Here is an 18,850-nt window from a genome sequence, read left to right as displayed (position 1 = left end):
CTGGGGCAGCCTGGAGAGCCCGGAGTCACAAGGCTCAAGGAAGGGCTGCACCCTTCTCCCTGAGCACGTCCTTCCCGAGTGCTCTGCAGAGCCTGCTTTTGTGCATAATGTCTGAGCAGGGCTCAGGGGATTCAGGAACATGACTGGTTGGTTCCAAGTTCTCCTGGGCCAGAAGAGGTGGTGGTTGGCACATGGCTACCCTGAGGCCTGTCCCTGTAATGGCCAAACCCCAGCACCATCAGGAGGCCACAGCTGCAGAGGACGCTGTGGTGCCCCTGGAGAGAGCTCAGACTGGGGGCGCCCCAGCAGGGAAGGGGCTCTGGGCTTGGCACAGGCCTCACTGAGGCAGCTGCCCGCCCTGCCTCCCAGGGCCTGCTGTGCAGTGTGGCTCTCTGGTAATACTGGACCTCTCCGCCCTCGGCCATTTCCGAGGCTCTTCCCCATCTAAACGCTGTGAACCTGAACCCAATCTCTGTACTTGGTCCTCAGGCCAAAGGATCTGGCTGTGTTGCGAGAGGCGTGTGTGTGTAGAAAAGACCCAGACTGTAGCCTATGCCAGGCCCACCTGCCAGCAGGGGGACCTTTGACAAGGGTCACAGCAAGCCCAGATTTGTTTTCTTCCACTGAGAGCTCGCTCACCAGAGTGGCCGGCAGGTCGGTCACAGCAGTCGGCTAAGCCAGGTTTGGCCCAAGTGCTTGACACTGTTCTTCTGCAAACTCGGTTGGAATTTAGCTGGTGAATTAACAATGTGAGAGTTTAACGGTCTGAGAGAAAGCTAACAATTTAAATTTAGGAAATGTAGCTGAGAACAAAGAAATTGAGGTGATTCTCTGTCACTTGCAATTGTGCTGCTTCATGAGAGCTGTTGAGATTTCGAACCTTCAAATCTGGTGACTCTGTGTCTTCAAGAGACAGATGCCTCTCTGAAGCAGTGTTTCTATCAGTGGGCCTGATTCTATCACTATGGTTACCTGATGTCACCCTCAAGTTTATCTGAACTTCTTGATTGTCGTTTACATTTCAGAGAGGGAGGATGGATCATTTCCTCTCAGGCCTCCCTGGAATACTGAGTCCTCGTGCACGGTATCCAGTGGAGGGACAGGAAAGAAGGTGAGAGAGGCAGGGACACGGGTGACGCTCCGGGGACAGAGTCTCTCTCCAATAGATGGCACTGCTGCCCAGAGGGGCCAGGCTGCTCCTGCTGGTGGCGGCGGGGGTGGGGGTGGGGGGCGCTGCCCTGGGGCTTGTAGGCTGTTCAGCAGCATCCTGGGCCCTTTCTACTGATTAGAAACCAGGAGAAACACCTCCGTCATGACAACCAAAAATATCTCTAACTTCTTTGGAAAAGCAACTAACTCAAGGTCGCCTTTTGCAAATCTGCATCTTTCCATACAGATCGACACGTCAGTAAGGGTCACAGGACTGTCCGCTTTTAGGAAAGAGGGCTGTAGGTAGCAGGATCTCTGCACGATTCAAGATCAGTAGGCACATGTAAAAAAGAGATGGGGAATTGTAGTTCCTGAAAGCTGAAGGGCTCACAGATGCTGAATCTTAGAAAGGTGATTAGCACCCATTAGTTAGTGAGCATCCGTTCAGAAGTGGGCAGGCTGGGGGGAGATCCGCCTGCCCACCACTGCCACACTCTGGATTAATCCATCCCCATGTTTTCATCCTCTTTTTGGCCCTTCCTCTTCTCACAGGACTCTCCTACCCACCCCCGCATTAGCCACCGAGGAGAAGGATACAACTGGGTGCTGGTGCATTGGTGTCCGAGCTCTCTCCACGGCCTGATTTCACAGCTCTGTTGGTGTCTACAACCAATTATTTCTATGGAAAGAACTCGAAGATCTTATGTCCTGCAATTGCTCTGACAAGACATCCTTTAAAGAGGCTCACCGATGACAGATTGCGTTCTAAGACACTGAAGCATCCAGGTGAAGTTTCTTCAGAACTTGAAACATGACATCCTTCAAAGTTCGGGCTCAAAGAAAAGAAAAAGAATGACGGAAAAGAGGGATGAAAATGAAGGAAAGAAGACAGAAAGTCACCAGACCCACTACCTGACATAAAGGTCAAACATAAATCCTGTCAGCAGACAGTGTCTGGCACCCACTGCAGCGGTTCTCAACCTGTGGGATGCGACCCACAGGAACCGTATGAAAGGGCCCCAGCATTAGGAAGGTTGAGAACCACTGCTCTAAAGTGAAAACTCCGAGGCAAATGTCTTTTCCCTTACAGATCACGAATGGAAAAAAAGTATCCAATGGACTCAATACTATTATGAAACCAATATATAAACACTTACACATTCACCGGAATGATAAAATACAAAGGTAGTCCAGAGAGAAAGAGGGGACAAGAGGGAGAGAAGGGGGGGGAGGGCTAGTGGAGGGAAGGTATTTGGCCGGATCTCACGTACGCAATGCAAGGTACATTTCAAAACAAGAGTATATTAAACTCTTTAAATATATAAAGAGTATATATATAAATATATAAAGAGTATATAGAGAGAGTATATATAAAAATACATATACTCTTTAAAAGTATATACTTTAGTGTTATATACAACAGTAAGTGAGGTGATAGTTATGTTAATTAGTTTGATTTAAGCATTCCACGTTGTACATCAAATCATCACATTGTACCCTTTAAATGTATACAGTGATGATGTAACAAAAATTAACTACAAAAAATAAAAATAAATAAATAAAATGAAAACCCCAAATCCATCCGACTCGCTAGCTGTGCATGCCCCCTGCACATCTGACCCCCGGGGCCTTAGTAGTCCAATTCCAAGTGAGACTTATCTAATCTGCTCTATAAAGGCACTGCAATGACAGGGAATTGTGCTGGATAGGATGGAACATGGTGTCACTGGGAACCCTCAGCCACCAATGCTTGGGTCTTTGTCCTTGCAGAGCATTTCAAGGTCAGTTCTTTTTTTTTTTTTTTTTGAGACAGAGTCTCACTATGTCACCCTTGGTAGAGTGCTGTGACATCATAACTCACAGCAACCTCAAATTGCTGCGGTTAAGTAATTCTATTGCTTCAGCCTCCGAAGGAGGTGGGACTACAGGTGCCTGCCACAACACCCAGCTATTTTTTGGTTGCAGCTGTCATTGTTGTTTGGCTGGCTCAGGCTGGGTTTGAACCTCCCAGCCTCAGTGTATGTGGCAGGCGCAGTAACCACTGTGCTATGGGCACCGGGCCTCAAGGTCAGTTTTAATGAGTGGTGTTAGATGTCTGAGGACTGAATAGAACCCTTAGGTCCTGGTACCTGCGCTAGGCCGGAGAGGGCTGTTACACTGCAGTTGTTGCTATGTCAGCCAAGGACATGAGAGGGGTACCTGCCTGCAACGGAAGAAAACTGACAGAGGCCGAGAACACTTTGGTGCAGACAGAAAACTCATTTTCTGCTCATTCTATTAATTGGCACAGGTTCCTACCCCATGCTTCCCTTTACATTTATCTGGGGTGGTCAACGTAGTCTGGGCACAGGTGGGGCCCCTTACCAGCTGGCATGCATTCTGAGACACAGTGGCAGCTGGGGCAACAGTGGACCAAAGTCACAGGTGAAGGACCATGGCCACAGAGGCAGTAGGCCCAGTAGCCACGACAGGGCACAGGCACCTGGGCGTGGTAGAAGGGCAGCAGGGCTGGCAACAGGGTCTGAGTGGTGTCACACTGACAATCCTGCGAGACTCTCTCTCGGCTGGGCGGCCCAGTACTGCCTGGAAGGATTCATCTGGGTGGGAGGTGCGAGAAACAGGCATGGGGAACTCTGCAGGCACAGTGACACCTGCCACCAGGGTGACCTGAGCCTGGATGTCCTCTGGCTGTTGGTTGCCAACTGGGCTACCTGAGCGCCATCATTCTCCACAGGAGTTGCTGGCAGAGCACACTCACTCCTGATTCGGGCATGGGGTGGTCAAGATCTTGGTTCCTCCCCACCTCCTGGTTGTCCTCATTCAGAGATGTCAGAGTTGCTTGGGGCTGCAGGGGCTGGAGGGGTCTCCGTGGCTTCTGGCTTATTCTTCGTATTTCTTCATGCAGACTTAGTGCCCACTCTTGTCTTCATCCTTCCAGGGAGGTGAGGGAGTCACTTTTAAAGTAGAGATCACAGTAAAACAGTAAATGTGATTCGGAGTTTAGAAAGAAGAGGAAACCCTACTTCGGAGTTGACTGCAAGTACCAACCATGTAGGCCCCAGGGCAGCAGAACTCCAGGGACTCTGGGAGGAAAAGGTCACGGTCCCAGGAGGAAGTCGTGGGTTTACATCTTCAAGGTTCACCAGTTTGTGACAAGCATTTCACCCTTGGAAAATGCCTAAAGACGGACGATCAGGAAGTGTACACGGCCATTGAAAGGGACTTTGAATTTGCAGCCACGGAGGGAAGAGGATTCTGGGTGTTCCGGGTGAAGTGTCAGCTGGCAACAGAAGTAACCCCTGTCTGGGAATCGCAGGGCACTGGCTGTCCCACTCCAGGGACCCAGGACCAAGGTAAGCCAGCACGTCGGTGCCACCTCAGCAGGCTGCCCTGCACTCTCACGGTTTAGCCCTCACCCAAACACCAGCTGGGGGACTCTGATATTTAACAGATGCCCACACCTCCCTTTGTTACGGAGTCATGGGGACACATCAACTACCAGGTGACATTCTTTCTTTCCTGAGGAGGATATGCAGATACAGTGACTTAACAGGCCTGATATTTTATGCACTTGAGATGGCTGGCACCGTTCTCAGCCTTTTCCCCATGTGAACTCGTACTTAGTTAATGTTACCATTAATGCCCCCCCCCCCGCCCAGAGGGGGACACAGGCACAGGAATGGCTCTGTGCCCCACCCAAGATCACCCAATTACCATGAGACAGTCCTGGGACGTCCACCCAACCCACCCAAGAGACCACCTCCTCAGCCCCTTTCCAGGTTTCTCGCCTGTTTCCTTGCTCGTGACACATACTGGTCTTTCTTGGGTGAAAAATTTGGTGAGGCGGAGGGAAGGGTGCCCACTGGATTCTGGGCACAGAGCTCAGTGATGTTCTGAGTTTGCCAGGAACCACTACTGCCTCCACCCTTGAGTCACTGGGACACTGGGGCCTGAGGCTCTGCTACAGCGGGCGAGAGCCAGCAGTCTGCAAGCAGGATGATGAGGATGGTGTCTCCACCCAGCTATTTCTCAGCTGCGTGACTCTGGGCACGTCCCTTAACCTCTCTCGGCCTCCATTTCCTGCCAGGGAGAAGAGCAGGAGGGTTCAGTGGGACGACAGGAGGCCGCAAAGGCACCTGACAGGTGAGTCACAGCTACTATTACTACTTCAAAAGAGATTTTCTGTACATGCAAGTCTGAAAGGTAATGAGCTTCAGGGAGGAGCCATCTGTGGCCTTGGGCTACCTGCAGGGCGTCCTTCAACCAATAGCAACTGGTCAGTTTCTTAGCTGCAATCCATGAGCTGAAAGGCTACCTGGGTTAAGTTCCCCCCAAAGTGTAGAGATAGTTGGGTGAGCTGGAGAGAAACTGCAGAGATTTTGTTGAAAGGTCAGAAATCTTCACACATTGACCAGATAAAGCCCCAGGAGCACTAAAAAGGTGGTGTCAGTTGTAGATCATCTTGGAATCCGAGAACACTCTGGAAAGCCTGCTAAGCTGATACAACTATGGCATGGTTGAGCCAGCCAACCCTGGAGTCTCGGCATTGCCTCCTTCCCCTGTGTACCTCCGGGCTGTCCCTTGAGACAGAGTCGTCATAAAAGATTCTCCCCCACACCTGCCAGCCTCAGCTGCCTGCAAAGCTGGAGATTCCCTTTGCTCTGGCTGAGAACCATTCTGGTTTCCAGGACCACGGATCAAAGCAGGAGCACACGGTGCCCATGTAAAATGAGGAGCTGGTTTATTGAACAGTTTAAGAGAGCAAAAATAGTGGATTTCGCTATAGTTTTACACACTGAGCAGGAAAGGCCACACCACTCCATCACCCCCGACCCCAAACTGAACAAGCTCGCTGGAGGCCAGGGCCACGGTGGAGGCAGCATGCGCTGGGCTGGAACTGAGCCCGACTTAGGCCAGTGAGCAGCTGCCCATTTTCAAGTGCACGCTCCTCTCTCGGGGCTGAGCATGTCAACGCCCCCTTTTATTCTCTTTTAAATGAATGACCTACTTGTTTTCAGGTAGGAGGATATTACACTGGTAGCGTGTGACTCACGGCTGCTCCCGTGGTGCCTGGAGACACCGCACTCACGTGAGAGAGCATCTCGCCTCATCTGAAGTCTTGCTGCCAGAACACAGAGACCTCGAGACCTACCACAGGCACGACTCCACGGCCATTTCTGCTCTCGCCAACACTCTCCAGTGTTCTGTTGCCAGTCACACTTACAGGTGTTGGGGAACCAGCGTCCCCAGAAAGTCAGAAAAGCACAAAGCGCTTCTTGCTTGCTGTGGCTGTCCTCCTGTAGCAGCTACGACGTACCTGGGAGACTTCCAGGGCGTAAATGGCAACGTCCGGCGAAGGTGGACCACCCCAGGGTGTAGGGCAGCGTGCCACCACTTCTACTTGTGCAGAAGAATACGTCCATCTCCAGCACAAGCTTGTAAAAAAATACTTTAACAGAATGCACTGTACGGAACTAGGAGTTAACACCATATATTACAATGCCACAGCAAGTGTATAAATACTATACAGGCATGGAGTGACTCCATCAGAAAGGGCTGACCGTGAGGCCGTTAAAAACTGCTGTCAGCATGCCCAGAGGGAAACTACTTCCACGGTAGGAATGGGAAAACGGAGCACTGCGCCGTGTCTAAACATGTGGTACGTCAGAGACATGGCTACAGTTCCTAGCGACTACGCCACGGCAGGACAACGTGGAGCTGCACGAGGGGTCGGTCCAGTGGGCAAATCCATTTTGGAACAACACCTCTGATCAGAGCGTTAACACTCTGAAAACCAGCTGCATAGGGAGATGTCGCTTCTGTGGACCTTGGGAGCCAGCCAGCCCCCTGGGTGCGAGGGGCATGAACAAGCGCCTCAGACTCCCTCCCGGACGGTCGTAAATTGCTGCTCCCTCTCTCCCATTCTCCCTGGCACCTCCACTCATGCACACGCCAGTCACCTGCCACCTCTGCGTCCCGTCCTGCTGAGCGGCTGATAGGTGTCGGGTGCAAACAAGGCATGAGATGGACGTATCTGGAGACCCAGCTGCCGTTCCGGGGCTGGGCTGCAGGGTGAAGAGGAGGCAGACGGGGTGGAGAGAGTGTGTGGCCCAGTCCACTTATGTGCTGTCCCCCGAGGGACCTTTAATCGGGCATTTCAATGTTTAGTTTGGGAGGAGGCAGCACATACTTTCCAGGGCTCTGGGTAATGACCACCCGGGTCTTTTTTCGAAATATAGGAGCGATTTTAGGAGGTTCTGGAAGTGGAGTTTCTTCGGTTTCTTCATTATCTTCATGATGGAGATCGTAGGAAATATTTCCGTATTCTCGCAAAAATGGGAAGACTTCAAGCAGAAACTGACAGAAATCTTTGCGAATACCAAACCACCCTGAAAAATAAGAATTTTCTTTTTCAAAGATTAGCCCAAGTGACCTTCATGTCACCTTTCTTTCCCAACCAAGAAGTCCACTTTACCCAGATTACTCAGAAACGAAGACTATAAATGTGGCCTCACAACCCAGTCAGGGACAAGACTACGGTGTCTAGCTCCAGAGTTCTCAAAGAAAAAAGAGCTCCCGGACTGGCAGCAGTAGCACCCCCATAGCCCAGAGTTTGGGCTGTGATTCTCAGCCCCCAGCCCCGACCTCCTGAACCAGCTCAGAAACTGTGTGCTGGGCTGGGCTGGGCTGGGCTGGGCTGGGCTCAGGCCGTGCACTGTTCCTGGCCCTTTAGCGACGCCGCTGGGTGCTCGAGTTGGAGAACCAGTGCCCTAGAGAGTCTCCAATAGCTGTCATTGCTACACCATTCCGTCCTCTTATCTTCCCTGCCCAGGGTGCCCAAAGGATTTGTTGTGACCCTGTGGAATCTGGGGGGGGGAGGAAGCAGGCACACGTTGGTCTGGGTCAGGGGCCACCCTGAAGCTACTTCCCCAATGCCGGCCACACCTCTCTCTCAGGGCACCAGCACACCACCGGCTCGAGGCCGGCTCTCCTGGCTGGGGCCTGGGCAGCAAGCACAGCCCAGGCGGCAGTCTAGGCACTGCTCCACCCACCCGCTTCCAGAAGAGCAGCACTCTGGGGGTCCATGCAATGTGAGGAAGGGACCCTCCTGGGCCGCGCCAGAACTTCCTGACCCCTTGCTTTTCCACACAAACGTCCATCTTTGGGCCCTCGATCTTATCCTTTTGTAGATCAAGGATACCCCCGCCCCCGGGGCTTCTGAAATGCCAAGTACATACAGTGGTTTCCTCCCTTCTGTCCGAATGTGGTTGCCATCAGCGTGATCAGGGAGAGCCATAGCGGCACAAAGATGGGAATGCAGGAGAATGCGTTGTGGCCATCCAGTTTGTGAACCAGCAGGATCTAAAGACAGAGACACGGTCAAGGTCCTTTTGACACAACAATGGAACATGGAGGACTGTGGAAGCTGCTCCACACTGGGCAGCCCTTGCCTTGTGAGCTCTCAGAAGAGGGGAGGTCAGCCCCAGGGGTAGCGGCTAGAGGTCTGTGCTCCTTAGGGGCTCTAGGAGTTTGTTCAAAGGAGTTAACAGTGCCCATTCTAGAATTCTCCACAGAACTCAAATACAAAAATCAGACCTCCAACTTGCCCAGGACCTGGGCTCGGCGCCTGTGGCTCGAGCGGCTAAGGTGCCAGCCACACACACCTGAGCAGGGGGGTTCAAATCCAGGCGGCCCGCCAAACAACAATGACAGCTGCAACCAAAAAATAGCCAGGCATTGAGGCGGGCGCCTGTAGTCCCAGCTACTTGGGAGGCGGAGGCAGGAGAATCTCTGGAGACCAGGAGTTTCAGGTTTCTGTGAACTGTGATGCCACAGCGCTCTACCCAAGGTGACAGCTTGAGGCTCTGTCTCAAAAAAAATAATAAACAAATAAAAAAAAAGAGCAGGACCTGGAGACATTCAGAGGCATCAGGACTAGAAAGGCACACTTCTCACTGCAGCCACTGCCCACCCCCCAGGGAACGGAAGGACGTTCTCCCCAGACAGATGTCCTCTCCGGAGGCGTGTTCTCCCGGATTGCACACTGCGATTTCGAGGGACAGCAGGCAGTCTGTCTAGGTGGACAGGATGCTATTGGAGGGAAGGGTAAGTGGCTAGGCCAGAGCGGTTCCCCACAGAAGGCTCACCTCAAAAGTGAGAAGAGGCACGACAATGGTCATCCAGCTCAGGGCCATTGTTATGTGTGTCCTGCGCTGCTCTGCAATGACGTCCATGGAGCGTAAGAACAGGACGGACCACACGATGTAGTAGAGGACCACCAGGCACAGGAAGGACATGAGAATCCACAGGGGCACACACACAACCTGAGGCAGGGCGGGAGAACACGTGTCCTTAGCGCTTCCGCCCAGCTTCCCGGAGGAGGCGTGTTCCACACCTTTCTGGGTCTCTCCAGTTAAGACAGCGCCAACCTCCATGAGGACAGCCCCCTCCTAGGCCTGCTGTGATGACAGTGTGTGGAAGAGAAGGGATGGCGGGCTCACTGTGGCCGTGCTGCTGGGGAAAACAACGTTCCTTTGTCAGTCAGCCCCTCTTCCTTCTGGGACAGCCTTGCATCAGCGGAGGCCTCTGCTCTTCCTGAAGTCCTTCTCCCTCCCTCCCTCCCTCCCCCCTGCACTCACTGGGGCTCTGCCTGACTCCGCTGGCACCGCAGCCCAGCATACTCTCTTCTCAGGGGACATTTCCACAACCTGCTGTGGGTGCTTTGGTGACACCTTTGGGAATGGGTTCCCCGGGAACTTTAGCTGTCTGGGTTTCTTGGGACCCCCCCACCCGTTAGTGAACTTGGCAGACTGAGGCTGGGCACGCATGCTGTCCTGACCCCGCCCCACCCCACATGCATTCGAGTATGTTGCTGTCCTACCAGAAAGACCTTGTCTCACTCACACGCAAGCCCAGAGGATAAGCCCTGTGGCTGTCACCCCGCCAGGCTCCCCTGTGTCATCTTTTTTCTTTCCTGTCCTGCCCCCCCAAGACTTCTCATTTCTCCCGTTTTCTTAGACTATCACACAGTAAAAGTGACTGTGCTCCTTTGATTTACACTTCCAAGAGTTGTAACCCACACGTAGATCCACACAGCCACAGGCAGGACACAGAAAAGAAGGGATCTCCCACTCCGTAAAATCCCTTGTGTTAGGCCAGGCGCAGTGGCTCACACCTGTAATCCTAGCACTCTGGGAGGCCAAGGCGGGTGGATTGCCTGAACTCATGGGTTCAAGACCAGCCTGAGCAAGACGACACCCCATCTCTAAAAATAGGCAGGCGTTGTGACAGGCACCTGTAGTCCCAGCTACTCAGGAGGCTGAGGCAAGAGAATCGCTTAAGCCCAGGAGTTTGAGATGGATGTGAGCGATGACGCCACAGCACTGTACCGAGGGCAATAAAGTGAGACTGTCTCAAAAGAAATAAAAAATAAAAATAAATAAAATCCTTTGTGATGTCCTTCCATGGTCACACAGCCACCCCACAGTAACCCCTGATCTGTTCTGTCACTATACAAAAGTCTTTGGGAGAACATTGCGTAGATGGAATCACAGCATGTTGTAACCTTTTGAGAGTGGCTGCTGGCAATCAGCAAATGTCTCCAGATTCAAGGAGGTTGCTCCCTGTGTCCACAGGCTGTTCCCTTTCATTTCTGAGTAGCATTCCATGGATGACTACAGTTTGTGTCCCCATCCGTCCACTGAAGGTGGCTTCTAGCTTTTGGCTATCCCCAGCGACGCTGCTCAAAACACTGGAATATGGGTTTCTAAGTGACTATTTTCCCTTCTCTTGGGTAAATGCTCAGGAGAGTAGCTTCTGGGTCACATGGTAAGTGTGCCTTAAATTGTATCAGAAACGGCCAACCTGTTTTCCAGAGTACCTGTGCCATTCTGCCTTCCTGCCAGGAAGGGAGGAGCATCCCACTTCCCCTCCCCACATCTCCCCACACACCTGGCTCTGTCAGTGTGTTTGAGTCCTGCCCTTCTGGTAAATATGTTGGGGAACCCCTCCTGGTTTTAGTTTGCCTGTTCCTAATGGATAATGATGTTGAGCATCTTTTCTTGTGCTCAATCTCCATCTGTATATCCTCTTTGTGGACTGTCTTTTGTCAATTTTTAAATTAGGTGTTTGTTTTCTTATTGTTGAATTTTTAAGAGTTCTTTGTATGTCTTGGGTCCTAGTCAATGTTTTTTTTTGTTGTTGTTGTTTGTTTGTTTTGAGATAGAGTCTCAAACTGTCACCCTGGACAGAGTGTGGTAGAGTCACAGCTCACAGCAACCTCAAACGCTTGGGCTCAAGCAATTCTCCTGCCTCAGCCTCCCAAGCAGCCAGGACTATAGGCTCCTGCCACAACGCCCTGCTATATTTTTTGTAGCAGTTATCATTGTTTTTTTAGCTGGCCTGGGCTGGGTTCGAACTCGCCAGCCTTGGTGTATGTGGCCAGTGCCCCACCTATTGAGCTACGGGCACCGCCCTAGTCAATGTTTTGATATTTGCCTTGCAAGTATTTTGTCTTTTGGTTCATTTCATTTTAATTTTGAGGAGGTTCAAATTTATAATTTCTTTCTTTTATTTCTTATATTAATGGTACCCTCTTACTGCAGCCTGCTCTTTGAAGGCTGTCCCTTCTTTTTCCTGGGAGCTCTTCCCTCCCTGCCAGGTTAGGGGCTGAGGCTGAAATGGTCACGTATGTGGTTGGCAGGGAGGTAGCTTATGAGGCTGCTTAGCCCATAGGCAGTGAGGCAAGTTCCTTGGGCCTGTGTAGGGCTTCTGGTCTCCTCTGCACAGCTGGGCCTTGGGCCTTGGGCCTTGGCCCTACCCTGTCCTGCACAACCATAGCCTGCCTTATCAGCCTCCTCACTGTTGCCTCTCCTGGTTACAGTGCTTGGTGGAGGTCACTTGGCCCACTCCCACTGGAACCCCATGTGCCTAGTGGGCTCAGGTGGGAGGGCACAGTGGTCTTGAGAGGCCTGCTGGGCTCCCCACTCCAAGCTGTACAGTGTACATCCTTACTTTTACCTCCAAAATTCAGGCAAATAAGTGCACATCATATATGCAAAATATGGTAAACTATGTTTAATACAGAAAATATCTTGTGTGCAAAAATATACATCAAGCAGCAAAGAAGATTAAAAACAAAAACTGCAGCTTGACCTCACCTCCCAGAGGCAAGGGAACTCTTCTGCCTTTGTTCTCCGTCTTTTTTCTATGCACTTAATAGTTGAAACTATACTGTATACTCCAGTTAATAGCTTACCACTTACCTATCTCCCTATCCTTCTCTCTATCCATCCTTCTAGTCTAGTTAATTTAACCAAGCATCCATTAACTGAAGACACAGTTCAGAAGCTTGACCTATGACTCCACTCCTAGCGAGTATGTAAAAAGGTACAGCATTTTTATTTATTTATTTATTTTGCAGTTTTTGGCCGGGACTGGGTTTGAACCCACCACCTCCAGTATATGGGGCCGGCGCTGCCCCAAGGTACAGCATTTTGAAAAAATGAATTGGCAATGAAGTATATGTACTTAAGAATCTCAAAAAATGTCCCACCCTCTAGCCCAGTAATATTGTTTCTTAAGTATTTCCTAAGAAAATAATAAAATATAACACAAAGATTTTTTTTATTTTTTTTTTTGAGACCGAGTTTCATTACGTCACCCTCGGTAGAGTGCCATGATGTCACAACTCACAGTAACCTCAAACTCTTGGGTTTAAGCAATTCTCTTGTCTCAGCCTCCCAAGTAGCTGGGACTACAGGCGCCCACCACAACGCCCTGTTATTTTTTTGTTGCGGTTCTCATTGTTGATTTTATCTGGCTGGGGCCAGGTTTGAACCCGCCACCCTCGCTTGTTACATGTGGCTGGCGCTGTAACCACTGTGCTATGAGCGCCAAGCCTAAGGCAACGATTTTTACGTACGTACAGAAATATATAGTGCAGCATCATTTAAAATCACAAAATACAACTAAATTAAAATTCTGTTTTAGAAATCAGAAGATGGTTTAATACATTGGAAGAATATTTTGCATCAATTAAACTTTAAAAGATGTTTATAAAGACATATTAACATAGGAAAATGCTTATAACACAATATTAAAACATAACAGGATTAATAATTATATGTACAGCATGATCTCAACTATTTGTATAAAATGAGGAAATAGAAAACACTACTAACCATGTTATCTTCCCAGTGGCGAGACTCTGGGTGATTATTAGTCTATTACTTATGATTGTCTGTCTTTTCCAAGTTTTCTATAATGAACACAAATTATTTTTATAATAAAAAAGAAAAGTTTATTTAAGGATTAAAAAGTTACATACAAGCCAGGGCCAGTGGATGATCTTGTCCAATCTTAAGGCAATGAATATAAACTGGAGAATGTTGACAGAACATAGGATTTCTAACTAAAAATGAAGAGAAGAATCAGTTAAGAAAAGTAGAAATTTTATTCCATACTGCAGTTGTTTGGTTAAAACACTAAAAAGCAATAAAAATTATAATACAGTAAAACTTATTATATAGTATTAATTATATTAATAATATTACTATATTGTATTATATTTAATATTATTTATTATGGTGCACAGAAACTCCTGATTTTCAGCACCAGAGAAGCACAGCAGTATGCCTAGGAGAAATGTAGCCTGGGTGGCCTGAACGCCTGCCTCATTTCTGCTCAGTGGCTGCCCTGCCCATTCTACAGTTTGAGGCCTGAATACACTTCATGACCTTGTTTCTAGACTCATTGGGAACAGAGGCAATCTGCAGTGAACCCCCCACGCTTCCTTCCTGCCCTTACCAACAATATTCTCTACTTGTCCATCCTTGTATTTCCTTCTTCCATAGCCAGGACTTACCCCTGCATCTCACCCCTTCCCTTCTGACTCCTCAAGGACCATGTCACATCCAGCCATCAAGTATAGATTCTCCTTTTTTTTTTTTTTTTTTTTTTTTGAGACAGAGTCTCACTTTGTTGTCCCCAGTACAGTGCCATGGCATCATAGCTCACAGCAATCTCAGACGCCTGGGCTCAAGTGATTCTCTTGCCTTAGCCTCCCAAAGTAGCTGGGATTACAGGCACCCACCGCAACGTTCGGCTATTTTTAGAGGCAGGGTCTCGCTTTAGCTCAGGTTGGTCTTGAACTTGTGAGCTCAGGCAACCCACCCGCCTCAGCCTCCCAGATGCTAGGATTACAGGCATGAGCCACTGTGCCTGGCCCAAATATAGATTCTTCACTACAACTTTAATCCTGACTATTCCATTGATCCTTCCTAAGAGCACAGAAAAAAGTCAACTCCTTCTCATTAAAAATAAAACAACCCTCAAACCAAATGAAGCCATGCCTCCCTAGATCTAGAACCCCTCTTAGCCACTAGGGTCTCATCTGCCATTCCGAGCTCCCTCACTGTGGTCTGGCCTCTACCTCCATGTCCACCAGAAACAAGCTTTTATCAAGATTACTGAAAACCGGGATCGGTGCTCATAGCTCAGTGGCTGAGGCATCAGTCACATATACTGGGGCTGGCAGGTTCGAACCCAGCCTGGGCCTGCTAAAAACAATGACAACTACAACCAAAAATAGCTGGACATTGTGGCAGGCGCTGTAGTCCCAGCTACTTGCGAGGTTGAAGCAGAATCATTTCAGCCCTAGAGTTTGAGGTTGCTGTGATCTGTGATGCCACAGCACTCTACCGAGGGTGACATAGTGAGACTCTGTCTCAAAAAAAAAAAAAAAAAAAAAAAAAAAGATTACTGAAAACCAGGAAGCAGTAGATCACATCACTCCACAGCCTGCTAATACTGTGGACTACTCCTTTCTGCTCACTCCCTTCCTCCTGACCTTCTAGGATCTCACCACACAGCATTGGTACCCTCCGAACACTCTGATAATTTCGTCAGTCTCCTTTCCCTCTCCTTAAATGGTGATGCTACCCTGTCTCCCTACTAGGGAGACAGACAGATAAACAGACACAAACACACTTTAACTCATTCTACACCGGGGCTGGAAGAGAAGAAATTTCAGCCATATCCCTGGCTTGCATTACCTCCCAGTGGCTGGTTCTCAAATCCGTTTCCAACTTAGCCTTTCTGCTGTGCACTTAACTGTGCATGTGCCACTTGGCTCACCTAGAGGTACCTCAAATGAAGCCAATCTCAAAATGAGTTCATTGTAGCCTGCACCTTAAACCTTGTCCCTCCCTTTTCTATAGCCTCCTATTAAGAGACCACAACAGTCTTATTACCCAAAGCAGGAACCCAGGAAGCACCCTGAATTCTTTTCTCCATGCTCTCATATCACTCACCAAATCCCATCCATTGTACTGCCCCAACTTCTCTTAAACCCCAGCTCATCAGCAGCACCTCACTAGCCTCCCTACTGCTAGGCTCAATGGGCCTTTGCTCCCGAAATGTCCTCCAGGCTGCTCTTCTTTCATCAGAATAGAAATCTGTGGCCCGATGCAGAACTTCCCACAAGGTCTCACTCAGCTTACAGGGCATTTAATAATTTTTCCATAGACCTTGGGCCAAAAAAATAACTAACAGTTCCACTTATTTAAGTAATTAGGTCTCAACTTAGTATTTCTGTCCTAAGCAGCCATTTGAAAAAATAATTCACATAAGTCAAAAGAAAAATATTTTCATTCTTAAATAGCCACAGCTAATTCCTAATGAGCTATGCATACCTGTCAGGTAATGTACAATTTCCCAAACCTTGGAATTAGAAACAGCCCTTCCTCTCTTGTTAACTATTTGGTGTCTTCACCTACATGTTCACACTGTACCAGTCTTTATTTTTCTCAACTAATGAAAACCCAGCTTCTTAAAGATACGATATCATTGAAAGGAATGTCATGTGACCTAATAGTAAGCCCATAAACTGTTCAAGCTAGTAGTTTGTACAGTGTGCCAGCAAATGTCAAGTATCCTCATTTTCCTCCAAATGTTCATTATCACCTGCTGCCCTGTGAGTTTGCTGGGGTGCCCAGGGCACCTTGGTGCACGTTTTGAGGGCTGAGGGTGTGGCCCCTGCTCAGCAGAGTCCTTCTATAGAGGCTTCCTTCCTTTCCAACTCCCACAGATCTCTCTATTCTACCTTATAGAAGGGTCAAAACAGTGTAATTCATGTAACTGACAGGTTTCTTCCTGCCTCTGAAAGTGCCTGAAAAATGCCATCTCCTCCCTCCCAACATAGGGCTTGCTGGCAGACCCCAACTACTACTTCCCATCTCTGTGCAAGTCGACTCCCAGTCACCTTCCTGCCAATGTAGGCACTGTTCTTATGCCACAGAAGAGAGAACTCAACTCCCAGCATGTGGTTTCTTCCCTGCTAAGAATACCAAGAATGTGAATATATCAAAGACTAACTTTCTGTAACTCATGCCCAGTACAGTCTTAGTCCTTGTACAACTGTTCTGGTATCTATGTGGGATTAGCTCCAGAACTCTCCAGACACCAAAATCTATAGGTGCTAAGTTCCTGATATAAAATGGGAATTGTAAGGAGGACGAAAGTTGCTATCCTCTCTGCATAGTCCACCCCTACCTATTAGCCACACCCATACCATGGCCTTTCCACCAACAGTCAAGGAATCACTCTACCTGTTCAAAGTTAAGACCTTCCTGGTGTTGGGGTCCTGTTCCCTCTGGGTCCTACAGGGCCTTGCTCTATCACCGTTCTCTCTTTGGGCACCTTCCCTTCAAGCCTGTACCTGGGGTCAAAGCTTACATGACCGACCCACCCTCTGGCTCCTATGTTCCCTTCCAAGCCAACTATAGTCTCTTTTCCCTGCACTTTATCCATGTGGCTCAAAACAAGGTGTCTACTGGCTCTAGTTCTTCCCTTAACCCATTAGGACATTAGGCTTTTGTTACCTTATATCCCACAATCTAGGGTTAATGATGAATCTCTTGCTAACCTTGGGGAAAAAATTGATATTCGAATAACTGACCAAAAATTTTGCTTTTGAAAATATTGTTAAATATGTGAAATCTCACCTCTAGTGACCTGTCATGTCGAAAGCCCCATACACAAGCTGCAACAGACACAGGGGAAACAAAGAACAGGGGCATGAAGACCAGTAGCCAGAAATGGCTTCCTCTCTCGATTCTGTCACAGACCAGAACTTCAAACATCAACAGGAGCAAGTGGATACCCACTGCAATCAACATGGCTTTAAATTCCACACATGTTTCTCCTTCTGCTCTAAAAAGGGATAGAAGAAGAAGAAGAAGAAACACTTAGTTCAGACTCTCCATTATCAGTAAGAAGTTCAGGGCCAATAACTTATGTTGATACTTTGAATTTTACTTATAAATTTGACAGAAAGAGAAGGAAAATCAAATATAAAGCTAACTTAAACTTAATCTTTACAAACATCAAAGAACTACTACATGACAAGAAATACATGTTACAACCAAACTAGACTATAATGTCTTAACTGTAGAAGGATATTCTCAGAAGTAATAGCCACAGTTATTATTTTCCATATAATATACATAAATGGTTTAGTTGGTATCTTTAAATTCAACTACAAGACTTACTACAAAAATTATTCAAGCTGATCGCTTCTATTGCTAAAAACTGACAAATATCTTTTAAGTCTCATGATCCCCATCTCTCAATGAATTAAAAACTATACTAATCATATTTCATGGCACATTATAAAATAACTCCAGCTTTATGAACAAGGGTTGGTTATATTACACCAAGATACAGTAATTATTGTTAAGTGCTATTTTAAAATGTGAATAAAAAGTATAAAAGTCTTTTTATTTTCCTTCCTATTCCATTAGGATAAACAACACCCATAGAAAGAAAAAAAAGAATTAAAACTGTTCTTAAACTAAAGTTTAATTAAAGAGTTAAAAGTTTCTTAAACTAAATCTGTTTAAGTCTCAAGCATGAACTTACTAGTTTAATAACTGAAAAGTGGTAAGGCCACTAACCAGAAAAAGGCTTTATGATGCATTTGAAAAGCCTTACAATGTTCTTTAAAACACATATGAACATTTAAGATATACATGTCATGTTGGTGATAAATATTCCTGAGTTTTGGGTATAGAGAAAATGAGGTCAGAGGTTATTCCTTATGGACTGAAAAGTATTGCATCAGATACTGTTAACACTGGAACAACCACTTCTGCACATTTAGCACCCACCCACTAGACTTCTTTCCTTGCTGAAAAAAACCTAAAAACAAACCAACAGAGAAAAGATCAAAAACCTTCTAAATATAGACCAATGGAACTTAAAAATGTTTAGTTAATTACCTCTATATTCTTTGAGAAACATTAGATAGCTGAAAATATCTCATAAAATTGAAAAGATGAACAGCCACATATGTAATCAGTCTTTCAAAAAAATCTAAGGCTCAGTGCCTGTAGCTCAGCAGCTAGGGCACCAGCCACATACATGGCGGTTGACAGGTTCGAACCCAGACTGGGCCAACCAAACAACGACAACTACAACAAAAAAAATAGCTGAGCTGAGCATTGTGGCAGGTGCCTGTAGTCCCAGCTACTTGGGAGGCTGAGGCAAGAGAATTGCTTAAGCCAAGGGTAACAGAATGAGACTGTCTCAAAAAAAAAAAAAATCTAAGAACTTTAAAATAGCTACACATGAATGTCCCTTATCTCCCAAGGCTCTTTGTGTAGCTGTTTCGTAGTTCTTAGATATGTACGTGATATGTAGT

General features: G+C 47.7%; 1 protein-coding gene across 1 annotated transcript in view; it reads right to left on the bottom strand.

The window, feature by feature from the left end:
• Positions 1-1,975: 1,975 nt before the first annotated feature.
• TMEM185A (transmembrane protein 185A) overlaps positions 1,976-18,850 on the bottom strand; it is a 55,460-nt gene continuing 38,585 nt past the window's right edge. The window contains exons 3-7 of the mRNA XM_053580460.1: positions 17,154-17,361; positions 13,478-13,561; positions 9,297-9,473; positions 8,388-8,511; positions 1,976-7,538 (exon numbers count right to left, since the gene is read on the bottom strand). Of these exons, the coding sequence (XP_053436435.1) occupies positions 7,294-7,538; positions 8,388-8,511; positions 9,297-9,473; positions 13,478-13,561; positions 17,154-17,361 (838 nt within the window). The 3' untranslated portion in view covers positions 1,976-7,293. The remainder of the gene's footprint in view (positions 7,539-8,387; positions 8,512-9,296; positions 9,474-13,477; positions 13,562-17,153; positions 17,362-18,850) is intronic.

The sequence above is a fragment of the Nycticebus coucang genome, chromosome X (assembly GCF_027406575.1).
Source record: "Nycticebus coucang isolate mNycCou1 chromosome X, mNycCou1.pri, whole genome shotgun sequence".
In the NCBI taxonomy this organism is placed as follows: Eukaryota; Metazoa; Chordata; class Mammalia; order Primates; family Lorisidae; genus Nycticebus; species Nycticebus coucang.
Note: the sequence above shows the minus strand (reverse complement) of the source record. Positions and strands in the feature narration are given on the sequence as shown.